At 41.5% G+C, this 26,109-nt stretch overlaps 2 protein-coding genes across 2 annotated transcripts in view; both read left to right on the plus strand.

Moving 5' to 3' along the window:
- GPBP1L1 (GC-rich promoter binding protein 1 like 1) overlaps nucleotides 1-23,284 on the plus strand; it is a 32,568-nt gene extending 9,284 nt beyond the window's left edge. Inside the window, exons 2-12 of the mRNA XM_075097727.1 lie at nucleotides 6,139-7,028; nucleotides 7,897-8,011; nucleotides 9,237-9,366; nucleotides 9,731-10,014; nucleotides 12,825-12,897; nucleotides 14,071-14,264; nucleotides 16,929-17,069; nucleotides 20,087-20,245; nucleotides 20,994-21,118; nucleotides 22,010-22,112; nucleotides 22,351-23,284. Of these exons, the coding sequence (XP_074953828.1) occupies nucleotides 7,952-8,011; nucleotides 9,237-9,366; nucleotides 9,731-10,014; nucleotides 12,825-12,897; nucleotides 14,071-14,264; nucleotides 16,929-17,069; nucleotides 20,087-20,245; nucleotides 20,994-21,118; nucleotides 22,010-22,112; nucleotides 22,351-22,497 (1,416 nt within the window). The 5' untranslated portion in view covers nucleotides 6,139-7,028; nucleotides 7,897-7,951 and the 3' untranslated portion in view covers nucleotides 22,498-23,284. The remainder of the gene's footprint in view (nucleotides 1-6,138; nucleotides 7,029-7,896; nucleotides 8,012-9,236; nucleotides 9,367-9,730; nucleotides 10,015-12,824; nucleotides 12,898-14,070; nucleotides 14,265-16,928; nucleotides 17,070-20,086; nucleotides 20,246-20,993; nucleotides 21,119-22,009; nucleotides 22,113-22,350) is intronic.
- Nucleotides 1-26,109, plus strand: part of PRDX1 (peroxiredoxin 1) — a 262,541-nt gene that overhangs the window by 183,563 nt on the left and 52,869 nt on the right. The gene's annotated exons all lie outside the window — the stretch shown is intronic.

Genomic DNA, 26,109 nt, shown 5'->3' on the forward strand with positions numbered 1-26,109 from the left:
AATGTTTTCCACAGATTGGTTTTTTAATTAATGGAGCTGTCCTTTATATTTGAATAACCGTTTGGGGGGGTCTAGCTGTGTGATATAATGGAAAGAAGCAAGTAATGATGATGGTAGTGTGTGATAGTTACTCTGGTGCGTAATACCTCAGGTGTGTGAGTACTACCAGTTGTACATGCCATTCTGGAACATCTACTTTTGTCCACTCAAAAGGTAGCTGTATTTCAGTCATGTAGACAGACTGAAGGTGTGTCTAGACGATTGTATTAATGGAAGCTGAAAGTAAGTTTTTGTAGATACTTTATGCAGGTGAACATGCCATTAACTACAAATAGATAATCTCAGCCTGAGAAGATACAGCTCACTGGTGGTTACAACTCTTGAAGTAGTAATGCTGCACTTGTCTTTCGTATTAAGGCCTAATAATGCTTGTGTGAGTTTGAAGCAAGATTTATAATTACATTATTTTAAAAGGGTTGTGTACCCAAATATCTTATTCAGTAAAATGCTTCTAATAATAGTAAGACCAAGCCATGTTCTGCTAATTTTGGAAAACAGGATAATGAAATTTCACGTGTGGCTTTTTTATATCCTTAAGGAAATCAGTAGCATGCTTTTGACTCCTCCTAGGTTCGGCTTCAGGCTGTGACTCGCTATTTCTGTGAATGTATTGGGTTAATCAAAAGCTGTTAAAGAGATCATATTTTTATGAATGCATATGGTATTAATTCTCTGTCATAAACTAACATACACCTGTTAAATGACACTCTAATATGAAGAGTAGCTAAGTGGAAAGGTCTTGTGTATGTTTAGGCGTATGTGCTTGATTAAATAACTTTAAAAGAGTTGCACACAAAGAAAACTGATGAGGGAAGTAAATTCTGTTCTGCCTTATGCATCCATTAAATTGTTATTTTTCTGAATGCTTTTGCAACCCAGCTGACATCTGATCTTTAGGAATATTACTGAAATCCTAGTTGAGTTGACCAGTTAGAACAGCAGTCTTTACTTTTTTTTAAGTAAACATGTTCTATTTAGAGCAATACATAGAAATGCAGTGAAGTGAGCTGAAATTGCGGCAGGGATAGACAGATGTTGTTCCTGTGACCTTTTACAGCTATTAGCTGGATTGATAAATGTGTAATGAAGGGTAAAAGTTTACTTTTATGATGGTTTTCTGCTAGAGGCTCCAAGTCTTTGTAATTTGCTGTTGCAGGAGATGAGAAATGGAATTAATGTAATTAATAGGGTTCTAGGTAGACAGAAGAGGTGAAGGGACCTGAAGAGGTTTGCAAGGAACATTGAGGCAGAAAGTATCCAGGAAAACTTGTCTGTTTCAGAAATGTGCACTGCAGTACCTAACATGAGCAAAGATTAGAAACCCTGCTTCCAGGTATTCCCAGTGGGGTTGTGTGCTGGAATGGCACAGCATGGCAGGTGATCTTTTATCTTGGGACAGATTTTGCTTCCCGTTGGGCTTTTACAATTTTGCAGGCCAAGGTAGGAGATGGAAGAGGGAAGTAATAGGAAAAATGCCCTGCTGCTAAGGATGGTCTATGCATTTTCTTAAGACTTTTGAAACATTCATTCCCAATGAAGAATTTCATATCGCAGCTCAAGGGCCTTGTATTTATCTTTAGCTTGTCCCTTTAGTCTTACATTCTGGTCAGTATAGGTCTTGGCATATGGAATACCTCCTTCGTTCCTACTGTCAGGTATATATGGAAAGCTCAGCTTGAGAGTCAAAGCTTTAGAAACTCTCTGGTTTAGAGATTAACTGTGGTCAAGTCTGTGCTAGGAGTAGAAATGAAAGTTAACAGAAGAATTAGAACAACTCAAACTGTATTTATCTGTAACACAGCAGGAACACTTTATTAATGGTGTATTAGAGGATGGGTTTTTTGTCCTGGACTACGTATCTTCCTTAGTGTAGTCTGTGCCTCTTTAAGTGGAATAGGCTTGTATGTTTCTTCCATTTTCATGTCAAACTTTTAATATTTTTTAGACAAATACACAATGAAGCCTGATAATATGAAAGAGTATCTGAAAACTTTCACTTATTTATTTGACTCAGTGACAAATATCACTTCTTCCACTTGCATGTTAATGACATGGTGAAGGATATTTAGATACAAAACTTAAGCACTTACCAAGGGAAAAAAGTAATTTTGCAACAATAAAAACTTACAAAATGAGGTTGCTGTGAAATAAGTTAAAACATTTTTAATGCAGCATGTAAAAATTGATAATTGGAATTATTTTTTAAAAGGTTAATTAGAACCATTAACAAGTGGAACCCAAGTGCTAAACAGAGTTTAATGTTTTATTTACTTATATTACTTGCCAAAGAATTCTTCGTTTTCATCAGTGAAAGAATATTTTGGGGTAGTTGACAGACAACCTTTTTTCTTCACCAAAACTCACTAATACAGATTTCGTTATTGTGAAAGGAGGTGTGCCTTTAAAGTACATCTCGTTTAGTGATGATATTTTCTTTTTCTGTTTTGTATTTCCAGAAATAATTGAAACTTGAACTCGTTTAAAAGGCGAGAGAGAATTATCTAAATTTGCATTGACAAGCCCTTACATTTGCTTTTTCCTGGAATTGGGAGTGGCGATTGGGGATGATCTTTGTCCTTGCCATTTTCCATAGCGAAGCAGAGGCCGATTCGACTGAACTGTAAATGTAATATGGGAAAAATTGGGGACTTTGCCTTCAGGGAACGCATGAGTATTCCACACTCGTGCTCATGTGCATGACCAAATAAAAGCAGACCCCACCTGTACCTCAAGGAATGTCTTCACTCTATTCATTATTGAGTAGCTGGCAAAGGTTGTTTCAGTTCTATATAGTAATAATAAAAAAATGTTAGATTTCAGGAAGAAAGGTTAAAAAAGGCACAACTTTGCCACCGTGTAAATTGGTCGTGCTCCCAGATGTTGAGTGTTTTATGCAGTTTTGGTATCTAAAAGATACAGTAAAGGCTAGGAAAGACGTTTCACCAAGAGTCTGACTTAGCTTTGAAGAGAGATGAATTGATGGGTATGTATATTGTGTATAAAATCATTGCTGTCCTGAAATCTGAATAGAATGTGGTCAGGCATTTTGGTAGCACGAGAAAACATCCTATTGAATTGAGGCTGATGTTTTTGTAGCCATAAATTTATACAAAGCACAATTAAACTCTCCCCTCTCTCATTTGGGAGGCAAAAATGTATTAATGTATTTAAAAAGAAAGCAATTCAACAGATTGACGTAGAAGCACTGACTGGTAATAAACTATAATGCAGGCTCTGGCTTAAAAGTCTGAGAAGGTATCCTGGGAACCACGATGCTCTGCTCTTGCACCTTTTATTTCATAAGAATTTATTGTAGGTTGCTGTCAGAGAAGGTAATTGAGAGAGTTTGGGTCTTGCCCATTTGATTTTGTGATATCACTGACTGTTGTCAGTAGCATGGAAGGTTATGGAAGTGGTCTTGGGTGTGTTGAAGGTGTAATGTTGGACAGGATTCGGTGTGTGTGTGAGAGGAGGCTATAAAACCTAGCATGTGAGATAATCCTGGAGACTGCAGGGTTTCAGTAATAGTACAATTTACAACACTTCATCTAACAGCAATTTTTTTGCTTTAGCAAAAAGTATTGCATTTTAATATCACATTCTTTGTTCTCTTTGTGATACTGCATGCATGGGAAAGCGATGACCAAAGAGCAGCATACATGCTTAACAAAATCAGGAGCCAGATGCAGGCTGTGTCAGTGTGTAATGTATTGGCATACAGCTTTTGGTACCTTGCTCATGCCAGGAAACACAACTTTGGAAGCGCTCAAGACATTACTTTGAATTTACTATCTGAAGTGTGCTTTCTTCATGGTTGGACTTGATCCTAGAGGTCTTTTCCAACCTTAATGATTCAATGATTCTGTACACTACCTGGAGAGAAGTGGGTGGAGATTAATTTAAGCTTGTTGCTCTAACTTACTGCAGCCTCAGTGCAGAGCCTCCCAGTAACTCTGGTCCCTACAAGGGAGGTTGTTTCAGAATAAGGGTTACAGAAGTATCAAAATGCTTGACAGAAGGTTTGAGATGATGTGGAGGTCATTCCTTTAACAAGTATAAAGTTTCCTGATCAGCAGTGCCTAATTTATGCTAACTGTGCAAGCATGATGTTTGCAAGACTTGGACATCAGTCCAAAATGATGTCGAGGAGTTGCACTAGGCTGTCTACATGCATGTTAGATACTCCCCCTTAATGAACTGCCCTGGTCACCGATACTAACGGTGATATCAAGATAGCAGGTTAGGAGATCTGAATCTTCTGCAAAAACTTTTCTGAATTGGTAGTTGGAGTTCTGCAAAGAGTTTCACCTTGGTTTTGATTGGTCTGAAATATGACATGTTTTGCAAACTGTTGTGCTTTCTTTTTCCATTTCCTTTTCCAAAGGTACTGGGAGCCATTTTTGTGAAGTAGAACCTGGAACTTATGAGGTGTTTTTATTTTTGTTGTGTACTCAGACCCACTTCCTACTTCAAAACTGTAATTCTGTGGTGTTAATTTATTTAGATACCATTAAATCCAGAGGACAGTTCTGTGTGGACTTTGCTCTGTTTAGGTCCATTTTTTTTCACATCACTGTGAATCGTTCTCAGGGTTCATTAAATCAACTTCATAAATTATTACTTCTGTCAATAGTTTGACATGGCTTAATTGCTATACAGTTTGTTCTGAAAAGCATGTTTATTCAGAAGGTAATGAATCTTGTTTAAGTATTGTCAACTGCATTGACTTTGTCCCTGTTTTATCTTCTACTTACTACTCAAACCTTTGGTAGCAACCTCAGGAGGTCACATCTAAAGGAGTTTTGTATCAGTGCTGAGTTCAGCATGACGGAAAGAATGTTCTGTCTGCAGCAGAATTTCCAGTGTGTCGCTCTACGCACTGAAAAATTACTCTTTAATATAAAAACAGGTCTTGATAGGTTAGCACTTTTGTGTGTGGTGTGTGACACTTACTAGCTTGTGGTGCAGGATGGGATGCTCAGAAAGTTCTCAGGTCTGTATTGGGTATGGCCACGTCCACTCCAGTTTTGCCTCATCTTGGCTGGTAGTTTGTAGGGGTTGTGAGGCTGCTTGTTGTTACTCTTCTTCCAGAAATGTGAGCGTGGCTCACAGCTTACGTGCAAAAATGTTTCCCTCTTTCCAAACTCCCCTACACAGCAATGACATCTAGTTCCAGAAAGAAAAAATGATGTGAAAATGAGGGGGTGGATTTAAGGGAATGACCCAGAGGATTAAAAAGGTGGTGGTTCTTTTACAATTCTCTGTGTGTGTTTATTTTGAGCCTCTATCAAAACTGTCTTTAAAAATTAACAAAACAAAAACCCGACCACATGCTTGTAGTAAAGAATGGCACAAGTGCAATGAAAACCAAAATTGGTCAAAGAATGGAACCATATCCAAACAAGAAAAACAAAGTCTGATAAGTCAAATATAAAGGCATAATAAGGCATGTTTAAAGGGATCATGAAAAACAGCTGATGGCATCAAAACACTAATAAAACTTTTCAGATGTTTCAGGAGCAGTAAACCTATCTGTTTGCTTCTGGTTAGGTAAGATGGTTCAAGGAAAGAGGCCGTAACAGGTATTTTCTGTGGAGGATTTAATGGAGTACTGGATGTATTACTATCATGAGCCTCTTGAGAGGGGAGTTTGGCTGTACTGGAGCAGGTGAGGAATGGTGTGGGCGGATAGAGATGAGGTGTGTGGAATGGCCAAGCCCACCTGCGGCTTAGAGTCTTGTTATTATTTTAGCAGCAGGCTTTAAAATGGCTATAAAGTGTGGAATCCCTTTTTGTCAGCTGCATGCCGTTTCTCCACTCTTCCCTTTATTCTGATTCAGCTTGTTTGTATTGCCCTTTTGTAAACTAAATCTGGGAAGTGATCATTTAAAAGCAAAAATGCCCTTTTCAGGGACTTTTTTTAAAATTAGATTGTTTCAGGTTTTGTTTAGACCAGAGATCAAATAGCTTTTGGCTCTTGCACTATGGTTGCTCAATTACTACTTCTGGTCTTCTCTCTAGTCATACTTTCTATGCCACTTGTATTGATGGGGTTTTGTTTGTTTTTTTTTTTTATAGTGACTGCAGTTCCTGTCTCACCTCTTTGATGGAAGAGGACTATGACCCAGAAGTGAATTCTCCAATGTAGAACAAGAATCTCTTGTGGAATAAATTGTGTCCCTTCAAAAGCAGCACCCAGTCTACAAAAAATAGAGTAGAAGAGATTATTTTTGAGCTGGCTTTTTTTGGTTCATGTGACCTATGTTTCAGCATGTAAATGGTGAAAAACGGGGAGATAAACATTTGTGCCTGCTTTTGAGCTTTATATCAAGTAGCGCTTAGCTCTGTGGAACATTAACCAAGTTACGTGAAGACCAGAGTATATCCTGACATTCTTTTTTTTTTTAAATACTATACCTTTTTTAGCAGATGTATGTGATAAAAATGAAGTTTATATTTTAAGAGAACTTGGGCAGATGCTTCTTGTTTAGGTCTCAGCATTTGGGGCAAACATTTTTATGTAACGTCGTCCTTTTTCCAGAGTGTTCAGGTTGATGTGCTGCAGATCATGAATTATCCAGCAGACTTGAGTGTATCTGTTCAGTATTAACCATGGTGTTGCTCTGAATGTTGTCATGCAGACTTGACAAACCTTTTTGTAATGTAAAGGCTGACTTCTGTACTACCACGACCAGAGGAAATTTAATGAGGTGAACGTGGTCGTGGCTTTTTTTTAATATAAATTACCTTCTTAGGTATTTTTTTTGTAGTGAGAGTGCAAAGAGAGATTAAAATGAGCAGCTGAGGGGTGAAGGGCACAGTTGGCACGAAGTGCGGCCTCTCGTGCTCTGCTTCGAGACGCACTATTGCCTCAAGGCTGGCCTTACAGCATACTGGAGAAGGAAGGAACCCAAAGATCAGTGAAGCACAGAAACTGAGGACGTTGGACTACAGAGGCCAAACTCAGGGTAAGTCATTGTATGTTCCTCTTTCTTTGCTTATATAGTGTTGTCTTGTTCATAGATAAATTAAAGTTGAAAAAGAAAGCAAGATGGTAAAGTGAAGAACCTTCCACAAAAAGGCAGAATTCAGTTATGCAGAGCAATAATGGCATCTTCATCGTTTTGAGCAGTGCAAATTGCTTTGGCGTGTTGGAAAGAAAAATTCAGTTTCAGATTCGTTAATGAGACACCTCAGCTGATCTTCAGTTGAACTTCCATTAAGATTCTTCAACCAGCTTGTGTTCTGTGCCTAACCACTTGGTTTCTTAGCTATGAAAGCAGTTGCAGCGTAAGACATTCCCTGGTGTATGGAAGTTGGTGAATCTGGATACAATTTTAAGTTGGGAGTGCAAGAGCCTGGCATATGGTTGTCTTTCAGGTCTCTGATCTGCTCTCAATGTCTCTAACATCATCACTGGTTTGGTCATTTTTGATTTACTGCCTCTGGAATAAAACATACAGTAATAACCCCTTTGTAGACTAAGGCAATGAGCAATGAAGGAATGTACCCCAAATTCTGTCATGTCTTGATTTTACATGTCTATACATTGTGTGGCTTTTGTATGCTGTTTCTTCTGTTTTCTTTCCACCTCCATGCCTATCCTATCATGAATTTCATGGGTGTGTTATCAGTAAACAGGAAGTAACTGGGAATATTTAAGTGCTTACCATTCTAGTCAGAGGAACAAAGTCAGCAGGAAAAAAAATGCTTAAGTTGTAATATAAAAAACTACAGCACTTTTCTTCTATTCTTATAGGCCAAGCTTTGGGAAATAAACGGTGTTGTTTCAGTTTGGAAAAGGTGATAGTCGGGGAATGTTGTTCTCATTTACAGATCCTGGCCATGAGGTTTGATGCCTCATTTTATTGAAGGGAGACACTGGACCTAAATGGCGCAGCATGACTTTGTTCCTGCCTGGCTTAACTTCTCAACGCCACAGTCAACCAAGGTAACATGAATACAGACCACCTCCTTTTACAGATATGACAATAATAAAAAGTAAAAAATTATCCCAGTTTTTTGTTGAACTTCAAATGTTTAATTTTAACATTTGTGTTTTTAAAGAAGGCTTTTGGAAACTTAGGTGACAATTTTTGCTGTCTTTGTTTCAACAAATGTATCCCTTTTATTTCAGAGGAGGAACAATCTTTGCGTTCAGACATGGAAGTAGTTCACTGTCATTGCTTTGAGACCTGAGCGGGATCCCAAGTAGAAAATCATTAAAGAAATGGCCCTAAATCTGTGGGAGTCAAGACTTGAGCTGCCACTTATTTGCAATTCAGAATATAATTCATGTTTGATTTATGAATATAATCGGACCCTTGTTGAGTAGCAGATTTATAAGCCCTTGGGCTCCAACTCCAAGCTCAGAAATACTCATTAGTTTTTTGCAGCCTTAAAATGAGGGCAGTTTGCCTGTCACCTTCTTTCTAAAACTGTTTCCAGAAGCAGCTTATGTTGACCAAGGAAGTCTGTTTTAGGACTCTTACAGTTTGTGTTACTTGTGCATGGCAGTGGAGAAAAACATTTTAATAGCAAACCAGATCATGGTAGACGACACTGATGAAGAAGAAAGAATACGGCTTTCACCTTCATGCTTAAATACGAGGACACAAAAGTAATTTCAGGATATTTGATTCATTTAAAACAAATGTTTGAATTTTTTATAAATGAGGTAAAGTAAAGAGTAAGAGATTCTTTGGAATTGTAATGCTAGAAGTACTGATGTTTTCTACAGCATTATAGTTGTTTCAGTGCAAAAGTGCTTTAACTTGAGTATCTCTGAATTTTAGTCAGACCGATTGGATCCTTCATTACTGTCTGCTCTTCTGTCTTTAGAGTGAGTGAATGAGCACCTGTGTATTATATAATTTCTTAAATGGATTTTGCAGAGAGTATGTGTTTGCAAAGCCTGCTGGTAAGATTAGTGTGTAAGGTTCTCTCTGATTCTATGTAAGGTACCTGGATTTGCGTGCCATTCTGATCAGGTTCACGTGGTTGTTGATGTTGGTTAAGTGATGCAGATATGGATGCTGTACTGAAAACTAGTACAGGAATGTGGGGTTTGGGTGGTTTTTTGTTTTATTTCAATTAATAAAATGTCATTGTTGGACTGACAGGCTCCTGGAGTGCTCTCATAAATGCTTCATTACATCACTTCTTACTTTCTGCAGTCCCCTGCAGCCACCTTTGAGAAACATGGAGAGCACCTTCCACGGGGAGAAGGCCGCTTTGGGGTGAGCCGTAGGAGACACAACTCTTCTGATGGATTTTTCAATAATGGGCCCCTCCGAACTGCCGGAGGTGAGTAGGAAGGATCAGTATGCAGCCTCAGAGCAAACATTTTTACATATTCTACAGAATGAAGAATTCTGCAGAATACAAACATTTCCCAAAACTGTACCTTTTCAAAACATCCTGTAAGAAACGTGCTATTCTCTTCTCCCATGCAATGTGCTCAGGCCTTAAGGGGTTTTTGTGGTAGCTGTACGTGCATTGTGTAGCTTGGTTTGCTGTCTGATATAATCACGCCGTAGCTTAATAAGTTTAGCCTAGTAGTTACTTAGCGAACACTGACTTAACAACAAGAAAAACAGCCTTGATATTTCCAGTATTCTGCACGCTGTGTTGACTTTTTTTATTTGCATACTTATCTCCTTTTGTTTAGACTGCTGGCATCAGCCGTCCCTTCTCCGCCATGATTCTGTAGATTCTGGTGTTTCTAAAGGAGCTCATGTTGGGCTTTCTGGCAGTCAGCCTGGCTGGCATGGTCCCTCACGGGGCCATGATGGTGTGAATCAGCGTGGTGGAGGAGGAACTGGAGTTCATCGCCACTGGAATGGCAACTTCCATTCTCGGAAAAGTTCCGCCTTTCAAGAAAAGCTGCCTGTTGAATCCAGGGAAGAGAAGAAGGAAGATAGAGAGCAGTTGCAGTTTGAGGAAGAAGACTTTGTAAGTGTGTAGCTTCTCACTAGAAGTGGCAGCTGTGAGAAGTGGCTTTTCAGATCTCATTTTTATTAGCTTTGATAGGTGGCAGAGATCTAGAGTTGCATTCCATTCCGTGTTTGAGATCACAACAGATTTAACAAAATTATTCCAGTGCTGACAGGATGCTAATTGGTACCCAGAGTCCTCAGGATTTGATGACCTGTTGGATTTTGGGTTTTGGCACATTACTGTATTTTGCCAAATGGTTATTGTGAACTGAAGACAGCGTTGTAACACACAAGCCAGATCTTCAGCAAAACCCATAAAGCAACACTTTGGTCTGCCAAAGGAAGAGTAGCCATATTGACTTTGTGGCTCTGCTTGCAAAGCCTTTTTTTGCTCCCAAGTACATCTGTTTGGCTATCTTCAGTCTGCCTGCTCTTCCTATTTCCTGCATTCTGGTACATGTTGGTGTTTGTGATAACCTTCCCAAGCTTGTTCATGACCTGCTCAGACCTTTGCAACCATGTGTCTTGAATCTTCTGGAATAGTATTTCGGTATCAGATATTTCCCTATCTCTCTGTTAATCTGTGGATTGGGGTTTCTTGAGCCATTTCTTCCATCAGTGTCTCCAATTCATCAACTTCTCATGCAGCATCCTGCTTCACATGGTGTTATCAGTATGATAGTCTCTTATATCCTGGCTCTATTTTTACTGGACTATCTTTAGTTTTCCAAACTTTACCAAGTGGTGATTGGATTTATGGCTTTTATCCTCATCATGTGCATTCCGTAATGATAATGCTTTGAGATATATACACCTTTTCTGCTTTCTCTTTCCAATTTAATTTTTTTTCCTCCTGTCCCCTGTTGAGGATTTTATTGTTATCAGACCACGTATCTTGCTTTCTGCATCTTGTTCTCTCTAGTCTATTCTTGACCAGTGTAATGAGGTTAATATAATCTCTAAGATTCTGGTAACTGGGTCCCTTTGCCTAATTCAGTTCCTCTGACCTCATCTTCATTGCTCAAGCCATTGTTGCCTCCACTAATGAGAGTTTCTGGTGATAGTGTGCATACTTGTGGGTATCATCATCTTGAGCATTTCGCTCTCTTATTCAGCTTTTCTCAGGCAGAAGTCAAAATTATTATTCTACCTCAATAAAATATATTGCTGCTTCTCTCTTGAGTAAGGTGCATGCCACTCTTCCATTACACAGCTGGAATTGTCATGGCAGTTTGATGGCGCTGCTTCCATTCAGAAAGGTAGGAGTTGGAGTGAAATATGTGAATGCCACACAGCTGCTTCAGGCCAAAATCTAGCTCCACTTAAATTGCCACAGGAGCCAGTTTGATTTAAGCTGCTGGGTTTTTTTTCAGTGAAGCGCCTGGGGAGTGATTGCACGCTCTTGTTCAACTGCTTCTGCTGGGAAGTGATACCCTGCATCACAGGGTGGTTAGAGAGTTGTGTGTAGATTTCTGTTAATCTGATTTCTCAAGAATACTGTAATTCAGGATTTCTATAAGCCTGTTCTTTAGACTGTCAAAAGCCTGTTGAAATGTAGAAAGTTATTGCAATGGTTGCGACTGTACCCTGTTGTAGTCCATCTTGGTCTAAATCTTTCTTCCATGTACTACTTTGTTCTCTTCTTCACTGCCTTGATGAGTGCCTTTTGCCAAATACACAGCTGTTTCTTCTGTAATTACTTCCTCTGTTTTTTTAAAGGTGATAATAGCACACACTGTCTAGCAGCAAGCTTTGCTAAATAACTCCTGTATTGTCTTTGCCATAGTGGTGAAACTACTGTATACTGTGGTTAAGTATGTAGCTGTTAGGCCTGTGTGGCTGACGATGGCAACACCTTTCCTGAAAGGTCTGCAAAACAATCTGTTAGTCTAAGTTCTCCTGTGGTGTGAGCACCCCTGCTATAAAACTGACCTGTAACTAAAAAATGAAGCCCTGAAACAGAGGAATTTCTAGGGTCTGAGGCAGGAAGTTATGCTATGGTGTGACATTTTTTTCCTAACTCTTACAGGACAGGAATGCCTACTATGTCAGAAGCTCATTAGAGACTTAGGCTGTCACCATAGTAACTAACATATGAAGAATTCATTAAAAAGGGGGGAAAAGATGGCTTTATTTTGAACTGAAGTTATTTGGGATGGGGTAAGAGTAGCAGCTAATCAGGGACACTTGTCATTGAATGCTTAGATTTTCTGTACCCTGCTTTGAGTTTGGACACATCTTTAGTTGTTCGACTAAGTTGAATTTGATACTGAATCAAAGGTAAGTTTGCAGAGATCAGCGAGTCTACATGCAGTTTTGTCTTGAAAAGTGGACTCTGAAGCTTAACATAAATTTACATGTAGGTTTTTTGTCAATAAATGTGTGTGTATATATATTCACTATTCCGTTACATTAGGAGCCTAGTATTGCTTTGGGGTTTTTTTATTATATATAATTACTGTATAAAAAGATTTGGAAAATGAGACTAGATCCTTCATATACTGATGATGTGGATTCTGTTTTATATTTTGAGCTGCTGTTAAAAAGCCTAAACCTTTTGTGTGTATTGGGTGGTGGAATCTACTTAATTGTACAGTAGAAGACAAAAGGGCCTTTCCTGAACCCTCTGATAGCTCTGTCGGAAATACAGCAGAAACTAAGGAGATTCTTAGATGTCTTGTGACAAAGCACTCTCTTCTAATTCAGGTGCTGTTCAGAGAAATCTACCTGTACTCCGGGATCCTAGAAGCATAATGTTATGTTAATACTGAAATTTTTTTGTTATATGTGATAGAATGTGTACTCATTTGCAATGCCTTTTTCCAGCCATCTTTGAATCCAGAAGCTGGAAGACACAACAACCAGAACAAACCTTTAGGAACACCTTCTGGAGTATGGGGTAGGTAAAGGTATTTACATCACTGTACAGAATGCTGATGCTGAAGCAGAAAGTTGTAACCAATGTTTAAATGCTAGTTTTGTCACTCAAAGATTCCAAAGACTTAAGTGAAGCAGATAGTTTGCAGCTTTTTCTTCTGTGTTGTTTTCCTTCCCCAGTCTTCACTAACCTCCTGGCCTTTTTGCCTACTTGAAACTGTGCTTGTCTTGTCATAAAAAACTGCTGGTGGCAGTCATGTCAGTGTTCTGCGTTTGCTTCCCGTCTTACTGCAGTTACAGTTTCATGCAGACATCACTTGAAGGGCAGAGCAGATTTCGGTGAACTAGACATTAGTTCCTGACTTCTGATCTTCATATTAGAAATACAACAAAACTGTTGTAATTCTGTGGTTTGGATTTCTTTGGTTTTTCTTAAACTCAGAACAGGCTTGTTTTTGATTCTGATGTGGTATGCAAATCTATGCCTTTAAAAAAATTGAGTGAAATAAGGTACCAGTTCTAGCAACTAAATACAGGTTTGTTAATCTCTAGTTAGAATGTAGCTAAATCAGTTGGGTTAGATACTGTAAATATGACAAATACACACACACAAAAAACTAAAAATATTTTTTGCTATAGTACCGGCTTGTATTCTTTTTGCATGTTTGTCGGGTAGCTATTGTTCTGCTCAAAAAATAATGATAATCAGCATCTATGGGGCTTTTAGCTGTTTCACTATTACTCTTTTTAAATTGTTCTGTTCCTGCCAGTGTGTTGATTTGGCCTAAGAAATACTAATTGTGCTTGTTTGTAAAAGCATTGTCTTCTGAGTTATAAGTTATGCAATGTATTTTTGCTGTATTGGTGAATTAACAAAGCTGATCCATCATTGCGCAAAAATACGCTAATATCTGTTCTGATTTCTGCAGTGTAGTGGAAGGCTGTTAGCTGATGTCACTGTAGGTTTTTCCCTTCAGAGTCAAGGGAGCTGTTGTGGTTAAATGAAAAAAGATTGGACTTGACATCCTTATCCAATATCTTTGCTCAAAGCTAAAATGAAAGAACAGCTGATAGCAGTCCCAGAATCAGATGCGTAGCACCTAAGATTGAGAGGGGAGAAACTGGAGCAGTATACTCAGGCTGTTATGAAACTGAACAATTGTATTTCAGAATCTTTCTCGGTTTACTTTTACAGAAAACCCCCCTAGTGCCAAGCAACCTACCAAGATGCTGGTCATCAAAAAGGTTTCAAAAGAGGATCCTGCCGCCGCCTTCTCAGCTGCATTTACATCACCTGTTTCTCACCTGGCAAACGGCAACAAAGCCACCTCCATCGTCCCAAGTGTCTACAAAAACCTAGTTCCTAAACCTGCAGCTCCTCCTTCCAAGGTACAGGGGTTTCCAACTAAGTTAGTGAACTGCAGATCAAGGGGGAATTCTCTTCCTTGACAAGGGAATCGGCCCCCTAACAAATAGCAGGAGCTGGAACCCAGTAGTTTCTGGGGTAGTGGCCTTACAGTAGAGGTCTGTTCACTGCTAAAATTGTTGTTCCCTGTTAAAATGCCGTTGGTCTTGCCCATACAGAGAACTAGCCTCTGTTCTGACTATACTAAGGTCTGTTTGAATGGGTGTGTTCTCATGCAGTAGACAAATCCTTACCTTAATTAGGCAAAACAAGCAATGCTAGAGAAGTGGAATGTGTGCTAGGATGTGCTTGAATTGTTCATGTGACTACCTTGAAAAAATCTTTATTGTGTTACAATACTTTGTGTTTAAAACACGATTGAGGCTAAGATCAGCTTAGATTGTAACATCCTGCAATTTAGCTGTAATTTAGTTGAGCCTTAAAGACAACCTGGAAAAGCAATGGGGTTTGTGCTATAATTCTTTTGCTGGAAAATATAGGAGCATTGAAAAAACAAGTAGGTTTTTTGTTTCTTAGTTATTTAAGAAGCAAAAGAAATTTAAATATTTAAAGCTAATAATTTATTAGTTCTTTAAAAAGGTGCCCAAATACTTTGAGTTCTAAAGTTTATTAATTACTAATGCTGGCTGCAACATTCCAACAAAATCTTCCTTATGATTAGATTAGTCTTACACACTTCGAAGATAAAAGCAAAATAGGGAAGTTTAACAACTTTTTTATAAGAAAGCAGGTTTAGAGCTTTTCTCTTTTGTAAGTTTTTCTTAATTCAGGCCAAATTCTGCCAACTAGAGGAAAATCCTAATGGTTCAAATGATTATCAGATTGTCTGCTGGTGTCATCAACAGTGCTTTTGTTAATGAATGGTGACCATTAGCAAAACTAAAAGGTGGGAGATCAGCATATCCTTAGGCAGAAAAACTGTGCCTGATGCCCTTTTTTTTAAAGGTACAGAAGTAAAGCAGCTACGCATTATTCGGGAGGCTCTAGAAAGTTGTACAGAAATTGCAGTGCATAAAGTAGTAGAGGGGTCAGAACATTCCTTTTGACAAAGTCAGCAGTATTGGAAAGCTGTTGCAGACAAACTGAATGAAAAATGTTTTTAAGTTGTACCAAGTAGTATTGAAGGGAAGGGAACTGGTGGGAGCAAAGCAAGTGCATTCTTCGGTGGCTAATTGAGATGGCTAGTTGTTCACAGTCAAGCAATCCATGAAGGTCATAATCTGCAAACGATTCCTTTTGATATTCACCTCTGGTGGTTGTGCCTGAATCGCTGTCCCGAAGAAAGCAATAGAGGCCTGTCTTTGAATTTGTCTAAGCTGCCCCTTTGTGGAAGCTGGGAGAACAACAGTCAGCAGCCAAGAGCTGGGTATCTGAACGGTGCAACTACTGGATCTGCGGAGAGAAACTTCTTGTTAGAGTAATTCTACACCCTAACTTTAGTACCAGGCACTATTGCACAGATTGAGTTATTTTGTGGGTTTCAAGGGAATGTTTGGAATGTGTGCTGTGAATGCTGAATAATCCATCTCATGATGTGGACTGCTCTTCTTTTTAAGTTGGAGTGGAAGAGTAATGCTGATGGCCTCCCCAAATGATGTATTTATTTTAAAATGAATAAAACAACCCAACAGAGAGTGAGAATGTACTGAAGTACTGGCTTCTGCTCTCATTGCTTGCAGAATACAAGATCTGTTGCACCTCAGATTTAACTGAATCCCACTTGCGCATGAGTTACTTTGCTAATGACTTGAAGTTGGCTTCAGAAGTCTAATGGGTCAAAGGAACCAGTATGTTTTAATGTTCTGACAGGTGTATTTCTCATGCTTCTTGATAAAAGTTTCTTGTTAGGATCCGTCTTCAAAAGACACTGATGTCAGTGTTTGACCTTCATTGATACAAGAGGGTCAAGAATAACCTTCCAAGTAACAAAACTTACCTTGAAGTCTTTGCTTTTCAGTCAAATTGCCACTATATTTGAGGGGACACTGCAGAGAGTATCCGGGGCAAAACAGCAAGTGCTCATGCACTTTAATGAACAGGCTGCTTTTTCCTCTTTTCTTTTTTTTTTTTCCTTTTTTTGGGGGGCGGGGAGGCGGGTGTTGTTGCTGAATCAGTGCAATGATGGACACTTTCAGAGCTCTAGAAAATAAGTAATTTGCATTCTCAGCCTGGACAGAAATATTCCTTGACATGCTTCTTCCTTGCACAGGAGAAGTTCCTGTCAAGTGATGCAGACCCTTTCTTTGTGGCATACAGTGTTCCCATATGAAATGTGAATTTAATTGGGATTTTTTACTTCCCATCTGTGGGTAGCTGTAAGATGCATTGCATTACTTGCTGGTGATTCCAATCAATGAAGAGTAATGCTGGATTTTCTCTTTGAGCTTTGACGGTGTTCTGCTGGAGGGTGGTGCCCAGAAGCAGAATCGTGTGTGGTTTGGGAAAAACACAAGAAGACAGGGAAAAATAATGGTGTTTGAGGTAAACTTGAGCCCATTCTTGGAAACAGAGGAAAAATATCTACACAATGTCCGACATATAATATTTGTTTGTTTTACTACTTGCAAGCAACCCCTTCTTGTGCCTTACCTTTTACTGTCCAGTATTTTATCTTCTCTTCAATATAGCCAAGTCCATGGAAAGCCAACAGGAGTGAACATAAACCAGGCTCGCTTTCCTCCAGCCGTGACTCTGCCTTTACCAGTCCGGTGTCTGTAACCAAACCAGCAGTACTGGCGAGTGGCTCAGTCCTCACCTCTCCCAAAGAGGTAAGGGGTTGGGTTTGGGGATAACATGGGGACTTCTATCACAGTCACCTACTGTAGCTGAAATATGATAAGGTCCTCTTTCTCTGTGCATACCTGCCTTTGCACCATTGAAGAATAACTCATTTATACATTCTTAGGACGTTCTGCTACATCTGATACACCAAAAGAAATAAAAATGTGGTTTAACTGGATGTAAAGCCATTGGTGTTTGTCTGAATGTATTAGAATTTCCCTCCAATATAAAAAAGACAGCACTCATTCTTTAAATAGTGTGGCATAACTAGACATGCATAGACTTGGTGTTATCAGAGTGCAGATACCAAGAACTGATGTGAACAGATAAGAAACTGATTCCCATGCTCTTCTTTAACATGGGAGGGAGGGTGATTTGCCTCATTTACTTTCTGTAGGAGAGCAACAGCACAAGCAAAGAGCTCTGAGAGGGCTGAGGGGGTTTAATGTGTGTACATGTGTCTTCAGCTACAGTGTCTGTTTTGGTGGAAACTGACTTACCTCTGCTTTTGGTCTGAAGTATGGAGAGAACATTGCATCCAAATCTGTTAATGTTTCAGCAGTAACTGTACAAAACACATTTTGGACAACATTTCTGTGCATCGCTTTATAGCTTATATACAAAATGCTGTTTGGAGCTTGAAATTCCACAGCACAAATATGTAAACTTATATAGGCTTTCACCTCCAGGTAGATAACAAGAAGGGCATTTACTTTATATCATATGGTAGTAACACAAGTAGCCTCCATTATTTTTCTCCCACACACACCCCAACCAAGAAGGTCTTGCCTGAAACGTCAGTCAGCAAAGATGTCAGGTACTAATCTGACAGCAGGTGCAGGCAGCTGGGTTTTCCCCAGAAAAGCAGTGTTTCCTTTAATACTTCTGAAATGGGGTAATGCCCCTCCTGCAGAAGTGTTGGAAATAACACCTTTATGAATAAGAGACCACAGTGAGCTGAAAACTAAAATGGTGCCAACCAGTGCTGGCACCATGTCCCCAGTCTAAGATAATCAAATCAAGATACAGTCTGAATTCTGAAAAGTATTCAAGGTGACTTTTCTGTTAGAACAGCTACCCCTGTTAAACAGGCTGAATCTGAACAAATCTGAGATGATGCATAGTGCTCTCATGTAAAGAAAAAAAAACCTGAGATATGCCTTGATGTCAAAGGGCTAAACCTTCCTTTAGAAAAGGTGTCAAAAAATTACAACTTGTACCCCTTTACATAACATTCTCTTTTAGTATTACAAAGCTTTCTACAGGAATTTATGAATAAAATCAGAATTGAGGTGAAAATCAACTCCCTTTCAGGACTATGCTGTTTCTAAACTTCAGCTTTAACTGTCTTCCCCATATGTGTAGAAATTACGTTTAGTACCTCAGTAGTTCTAGGCAGTGCCATTAAAAGGGCTACTCCTAGCAAAGAGCTCCAGTGCTTTAGCAGAGTATTCCTAATTTCCAAAAGACATCTGATTTTTAGTCCCCTGCATTCATTGTTACCTTCTGTAACTGCAGTCAAATTAATTACTATGTTGAGAGCTTTAATTTCATTACTATGCTAGCTTTTTATCCTCATATTCATAGTCACTTATGTCTGTTACAACTGTTGATTTGTTCCTTACTGTGTTCAGTCTGGCAAAATCTGAAAAGGCCACCTGAGAGATGTTTACCATAAGACATTCCTTTCAGCATACACTTCCCCAAAGGGCATTATTGCACACCAGCGTTTCATGTGCAACAGGCATTAGAACTATAAGCAGCAGTTGCTGCCTTGTTTTTGTCTTGCTAAATATTTTACTTCCCTTGATCTTTGCTCAAAGCACTCTGAGTATAAAAACACTTTTTTAAGGAGATTCATTTTGAAGAGCCTGAATTTGCAACCTTCCCACCCTAGTTTAAACAAAAAAAAAAAGTGGGGGAAGGGGGAGAAAAAACACTAGAGCCTCTAGGAAACTTTACTGTTCTAATATTGAGACAAAAATCAAAGCAAGTAAGTGAAGGAAAAGTTTGGATGCAAGATTCTAGTGTCAGGTATCCATATTAATGACTAAATTCTTTGTTGTCTTAGAGTAACCAGGCATGAACTCCGCATGTGGGCAGAAGGTTAAGATACTGGAAACTTCCACATAACACATTTTTAGGTTTCTTTTGTGTGTCCAGTCAAAATGATGGAACAGATTAAATTGAAAGCTCACCTTGGTTAGCAGTGTTTTTATTGCAGTGTCATGGCTGGGACACTGCTAATGTGCCAACTGTTGTGCCTATGCCTGGTTCACAGATTCAAGATAGTTAAAAGCTTAAACACTGAGGAAGAGCATGGGAGGTTACCTGGGGTTCATGAATTGAGCTGAGCAGATTTCCCACAGGCTCCAAGGTTGTCTCTGTCTGGCTACACACTCAACCATCTGGGCTGCGAGTGTACATAGCAAGGAATTGGCAGCGTGCTCTCCAGGGGAGGGTACCGAGGCTGTGGCTGCTTGTTTCACATCCAGTTGTGGTCAGTTAAGGATGTGACCTCTCCCTGAAAGGCTATTACCACCCCATAGCTTAATTTCAGGGTACAGTCTGTCAGGATGGCTTAAGACATAAATTTTAACTGAGCCTAATCTCCTTAATTTTAAAAATTTTTGTAGGGCAAGAGTCCTATGTGTTCTCTGCCTTAATATTCTGTTGTGGGCTCCAGCATTGCCTGAGAGTGTTACATTGCCAAGGAACAAAATAAACGTATTCATGACCATGTGAATTGCCTCCTAGTGGAAATTTAAAAATTGAGTCCATAATGATAGGTGGGAGAACAATGTGCTGGTCAGGGAAGACGAGAATGTGCAACACCAGTCGGTGTTTTGATGGGAATCTGACGTTACCTTTTCTTTTTGAGGGGTTAAGAACCAGCTAAAGACCTAATGGGTGTTTGAAAGGTGTAAGCACAGACCCTGAAGAGGGCCCCATCTTTGCAGCAATACAGTTTGATAAGTCTCTGTATTGTACCTTCCTTGTCCAGAGTCCTTCCAGCACCACCCCTCCCATCGAGATCTGCTCTTCACGCCTGACGAAGCTGATGCGCCGTACCACTGATAAAAAGAGCGAATTCCTGAAGACACTGAAAGATGATAGGAACGGGGAGATAACGGAGAACAGAGAATGTGACAAGCTGGATGATGTAAGATCGCTGTCCTAACTGTATATATGATCATATTGTATTTAAGGAGTTGGGTACTGAAAAAAAGCAGCGCAGTGTATGTAATTCAGGCTCTGGAAGAGGAAAGGAATGACTTCCGTTGGTCTGGCCCTCATGCCAGCAGAAGAGTGCACAGCACTGTGATGAAGGGAGGTCTGTGACATTATGAAATGCAAATGGATAAGTAATAACCGAGGTGGAAGGAAAGGTCACAGATAGTGAAGGTAATCTAGGTTTTTGGAAGGATTCTCCGAGTGGAACAATACCATATTTTAACTTCTTAATTTGTGTTCAAGCTTCCTTGTCAAACTACATCGATAGGAAAGCAGAACTCGGTGCTTGTGAAAGGTGCAGGATAGTCGCTCAAGCCTCACAGGCTTGGACCAGACCCCTAAATGTGTAAGTCTGGCTTAATGTGTAGGTAAAGGGTGTCCTTAGGAGTATTTCATTCTCATAGTTTTCTTACTCTCACTCAGAAGCTACTAATGATGGCTTTGTAATGCCAGCTCTTACTCCCTCGACACACAAGTGCAGTCCACCATGTGTCGTTCATATTGTGTTGTCTTGTCACAGCCAGGTGGAAGTTGCTTTCAGCCATGATCAGTCCAGGCTCTGTAAAAAACACTGACTCAAGGTGAAAGGCTTTACTTGAAAAGCAGAAGCTTGAACTTGGAACCGTGTTATTGGCAGGTCTGTGCAAGCACACTTTAATGCTTTTATTCTTCTTCAGATGGAGAGCAACAGCACACCAGAACCAAAGGAAAACTGGGAAGAGAACTGCCATCAGAATGGCCTTTCTCTCCCTTTGCCGGAGGAGGGGGAAAACCTCTCTCATTCATTGGAAGCAGAACACAGGTGAGTAAGCAGCAGAATAAAGGGTCTGGAGCAAAGGAGAATGAGTCCTCAGACTGTGTGAGGAGAGGGAGACTCTCTCAGTTGCCTCCTGTTCTGGGAAGCAGCAGTAACTTTGTGCGTACTGAGCCAGAGGTGTGTGGGCTTCATGACTAGTGCTGGACTGGGTGGTGTCTTACTGAAAGTAAAACAAGACACTGATGACAGGTGAGCCAAGACTTTACCAAGGTCTGTAATTAAATTCCAGTGCTTCTCTAATGCCACATCCCTGTCTGTTAATGCTGCCTAGATATTTACCTGCCCACACTGGGAGTGAGTGCAAACATAGCGTGATTCCAGCGAATTTACAGGCAGGTGTTCCAAATGGAATGGTCTGCAGACTGAAGATACGCCCTCACACACACACCACTTTCACTCTGCACCTAGAATACTCCTGTGCTGCTTTAAATGCTGTAAAAGTGGAAGAGTTATGAAAATATTTACTTAGTATGTTGGCTTGTGTCTTGCTTCAGTGAGTAAGCAGTGTGTGAGCATCTGGTGTAAACGGATAGTAAGTTTCTAGGAGACTCTGAGCTGTGATACTGGTTTGATTGTCTCACGTCCTCCTTCAGCGTGCTTGGGTAGAATTTCGAGTCTCTGCCGTGCTTTCCTTCTGCCAGACTAGTTATCTACCCATTGTACAGGACTGCTGATGATTAAATATTTGTAAAAGATGTTGAAAAATGTCGGATAAACATAAAGCGTTGCTGACCTGGTCTCTAATGTAGAAGATTCCCTGGTGAATTGGGAGTGAATTAATACAAAACCTTGTGCTTCATGGGCAAAACGTTCTCTCCTTGACCATTGTTCCTTTGCTTTAATTCCCATGCCTGTTCTATTTTCTCCATAAATCAGGTTATTGAAAGAAATGGGATGGCAGGAATATCCTGAAAATGATGAGAACTACCTTCCCCTCACGGAGGATGAGCTCAAAGAGTTCCAAATTAAATCAGAGCAGGTATGTTTACAGCTCTTGCCACTCATGACTGCTCTTCTCCCTCTCCCTTCTGTGGTGTAATTCTTAAGGATGTTCGAGAAGAGAGGCTTGAAGTGAGACTGTAGTGCGGTTGATGATTCTGCATTATCCGTGCAGAGCGTGCGTGCACAGTTCAATAGATAATTTGTGTCCCCAGATGGTTCGCGACAGTTACTCTCGGCACTTTTGCTTGTTTTAAAACTTGCTTTCGTTCCTACAGCGAAGAAGAAACGGATTTGGGAAGAATGGATTTCTTCAGGGCCGCGGCTCCAGCCTGTTGTTCCACTGGAGAAGCACTTTTAAGACAAAGATTGAGGACTCAGACACGGAAACCAGTAGCAGCGAAACGTCAGATGACGATGCCTGAAAGTGGGCACAAGAAAATTAAAATAAATAAAACCAACCCAATAAACTCAGTTCATAGTTTCAAACACGTGTTTTGGGGTTGTATAAACTAAACAGAGTTTATTCTGTCTCCAGTCTGTTCAGTTTTTTCTTTTGTTGTTGATACTTCATGCACAAGGGAAATAATTGTATCCCAAAGAAGAGAGAAATTGGCTTCTTTAGCTTTTTTTCTTTTGGTTTTGCCCTAATGCTTAATAGAAGTTTGTGCAGCTAGCAAATTTTGACAGAAATCCCTTGTGGGGCAGTGCACAAGTTCAGTCTTGTAAGCAGGATACAAGTGGCTGACTGATCTTTGCAACAACAAGCTTCTAACAGTGCCGCCCGCATTACCTAATGCCGTGCGGTAACAGTGTGCTAAAACAATCATTGTCAATGACAAAATGGCTATTGAAGTTCTAATTATGTTAAATTAATGCTTAATAACATGAATTTTTTATTTTATTTTATTTTTTTTTTGGCGGCTCGGGGAGCTTCATCACTTAACCAGGCGTTTGTGGTTTTCTTTTTTTGGGTACAGCTGTAAAATATTTGGATATAGGATTGTTTGTGTTCTTCTTCTTGCAGCCTTGATATTCAGGGTGGATTGTAAAATATAAATTTTTTGTGAGATTTCAAAGATTAAGATTATTTTGATAACATTATTTACAGATTTAAAAAAAGTGACTATCACATTGAGTCTGTATGAGGGGGAAAAACTACTGCATCAAAAATAACTAACTTGGAATAAATATTTTGCATCAGTTTGCCAATTCTAATTGTCTTTCTTATGTAAGAAAAGCTTTCCTCTAAAGGGACCTGCAACTTTGGGGGTTTAATGGCACTGGGGATAAATAGTTTCTTCTCCCGCTGTATTTTTCCACTTGGCAAACATTGCTGTAGCGCCCAGACTGCAGGAGCTAAACTCTTCTTCAAGAAGGGAGAGGGAGAACAATGGTGTGAGATGATAGCCCGTGTTTGGTTTTGTTGTTTTGTGTTTTTTTTTTTTTTTTAAAGAAACGAAGGAAAAAAATTCTAATTATCTTCCACTAAAGCAGTTTGCTTTTTTTTCCGCTTCATACAAAACCGTGAAGCTCGACTGGTCGGTGTCACTTGTTCCTAGTGCAATGCTGCTGTTTATGTTCACAACGTGGCAAGGGAATGTCTGAATCCAAAGCTGTTTTCATTGAAATCTTTTTTAAAAATTCATGAAAACATTTCTATTAGATTAAAAAGGATTTTACAAACAACTCGGTTGTGGCCTAAGCTATTTCAGTGTCTGTTTTAAGTTCAGCTTGTACGCAAACGTTTTGGATTGGAGAGCATTTGCTCGGTTGTGTGCTGTTTGCAAGTGGGTTGGATGGGATTGCACATTGAGTACGAAACCCTGGTCTCGCTGACCTGGGGGGATTTCACCTGAGCTCTTGCTTGGCTTCTTTAAATCCACTCCTGACCAGGCAGCGAGGACATAATAATAAAATTTCAACATTTAGCTGTGAATCTTTGCATCTGGCCTCAAGGGAACGCTCGGCGAGGGCAGGTGTAACTCTGCTACTTGTGCCTGCAGTGCCTGCTGTCGCTGGGACCCCGGCGCTGCCGTTCGCCCCCTGGGTAAGGGGGTGAGGGGTATTTCTTCATTGCTGCCAGCTGGAAGCCAGGCTCACGCCACTGGGTCTTCCTGGGAATGTTCTGAGAAGCACTTGGTCTCCTGTAAAACACTTCACAGATCTTGTAGTCCCTTTTGAAGGTCCTACCACTTTGCTCCCATCAAACATGGCTTTTTGCCTGGAGACCTTTATCCATTTCTTTAAAAATGTTACTTTCTACATCCATTCCAGTGAAAAGTTATGCAAAGGTGTCTGCGTTGGGGTCAAGAAATGGGGTAAGTTTAACAAAGTCCTCCACGTGCCATCCACGCTGGCAGTGACCTGCAGCGGGCGGGCTGCCGTGCTGAACAGCTCCTGGCCAGAGGCGGAACCTGCCTGCTGCGGGGCCCGACGCGTGCGGGCGAGAGCTCCTTGTGTTTCGTCTCTTCCTTCGGCTTCTGAGCCCTGACCCACCAAGGGGAGGTTTGAACATTGACAAAACTTCTAAAGCATTACTGCTGCCTCTGGGAGAGGGGAACTGGGCAAATCCCCATAGGTCGAACAGCAGCCGATTATCTGTGATGGGTACTGCTAGCGGGGCAGTGGGAGGGTGACCGACGGCACCCTGCGCAGAGCCTGCAGGAGCTCAGGGAGCAGACGGGGACAAGGACTGAAGGAGAGGAGCTTACCTTGGGAGCAAGGGTAGGGCCCTGGACACCTGTGGCAATGAAAAGAGGGCAGGGGGTAGAAGGAGCCGTTCCACCTCAGTGCAGAGGCTGCTCATTAGCTTAAAGACTGCGGTGCACAGCTGTGAGCTGCTGCAAGGAGGAAAAGGGGCAGCCCTGGGGCAGCCCTGGGGCCCAGCACGGCTAGCAGCAAGCGCTGGGGCTGGGGCAGCCTCTCGCTGAGCGTCGCTGCTGGTGGGGCCTCCCCAGCCTTGTTTTCTGCAGATGGCTCAGGCGGCCAAGCCAGGCTTTTTTTCCCCATTTCCAGCGCCCGTAATGAAGAGTGGGAAATGCCAGGGTCAGGGGTGCGGCCGCCCTCCCTCGCCCGTCCCAGCGTAGCAACGGTAGCTTCAAACACAGCAGCCACAGCTTCAAACACGGCAGCCACGGGATCAGGTCTGTGCACGCGTCCCAGCCCTCTCCCCGGGCAGGGTGGCACCCCAGGCGACACGCAACACCCCCCCCGCTGTGCTTTCCAGGGTGCTGCATGCTGGGCATGGGGGGCTTTGCCTGCCCCCGCTGCCGCATGGCCTTCAGCTCCCGGCCGCTGCTGCGGGCACATGAGGAGAAGCTGTGCCTCGGGACCCCCGCGGCCGGCAGCTCCGGCCTCCCTGGGGGGCTCCCACAGCCTGCGGAGGGGGCTCCGGGCACGGCGGGGAGCCTGCAGGACGCCTCGGTACCGCGGAGCCGGGTCTGGCACCGGGCGCGTGGGATGGGGCAGTCAGCAGGGACAGGGACAGGGATGGGTGCTGGGCTGGGACATGCCGTGGGTGACAAAACGGGGCGTCACAGTCATTGCTGCTGGATCAGGCCCAGCCTGAACCAGGGAGACCCTCCACCCTCCCCCAAGGCACCGCATGGGCAGCCCGTGATGCTTATTTTGCCAAAGCCAGAGTAGTTTATGTTATTAAGCCTTTTTTTCCCACCTTTTCTTCCCGTTTGCCTCTGCAAGGTCAGGGTGTCCCAGCACGGGGACCGTGCTGAGCCACCCCATCTCCTTGTGCTTCCTGGGCTCCTGCCAGCCGTGCGGGAACAGCGGGGGCTGGGGCGAGTGCGGGGGGCTCTCCTGGGGGACGTGCTCACCCCCCGCGAGCGAGCCCTGCTCCGCATGGCCGACCCCACTTCCAGGAGGCTGACAGCAGCGGTACGTCAAACCCCACACCCCGGGGTGGCCATCAGCACTCCAACACCCCCCTGTGCCCCAAGCATGTTGGGGTCCAGCCCCTCCTGCCTGTTGCAACCTGCCCCTGTGCAGCAGGGACAGGCCAGCCAGCGGCCAGCCCCACC

Source organism: Phalacrocorax aristotelis, chromosome 6 (assembly GCF_949628215.1).
Source record: "Phalacrocorax aristotelis chromosome 6, bGulAri2.1, whole genome shotgun sequence".
Lineage (NCBI taxonomy): Eukaryota > Metazoa > Chordata > Aves > Suliformes > Phalacrocoracidae > Phalacrocorax > Phalacrocorax aristotelis.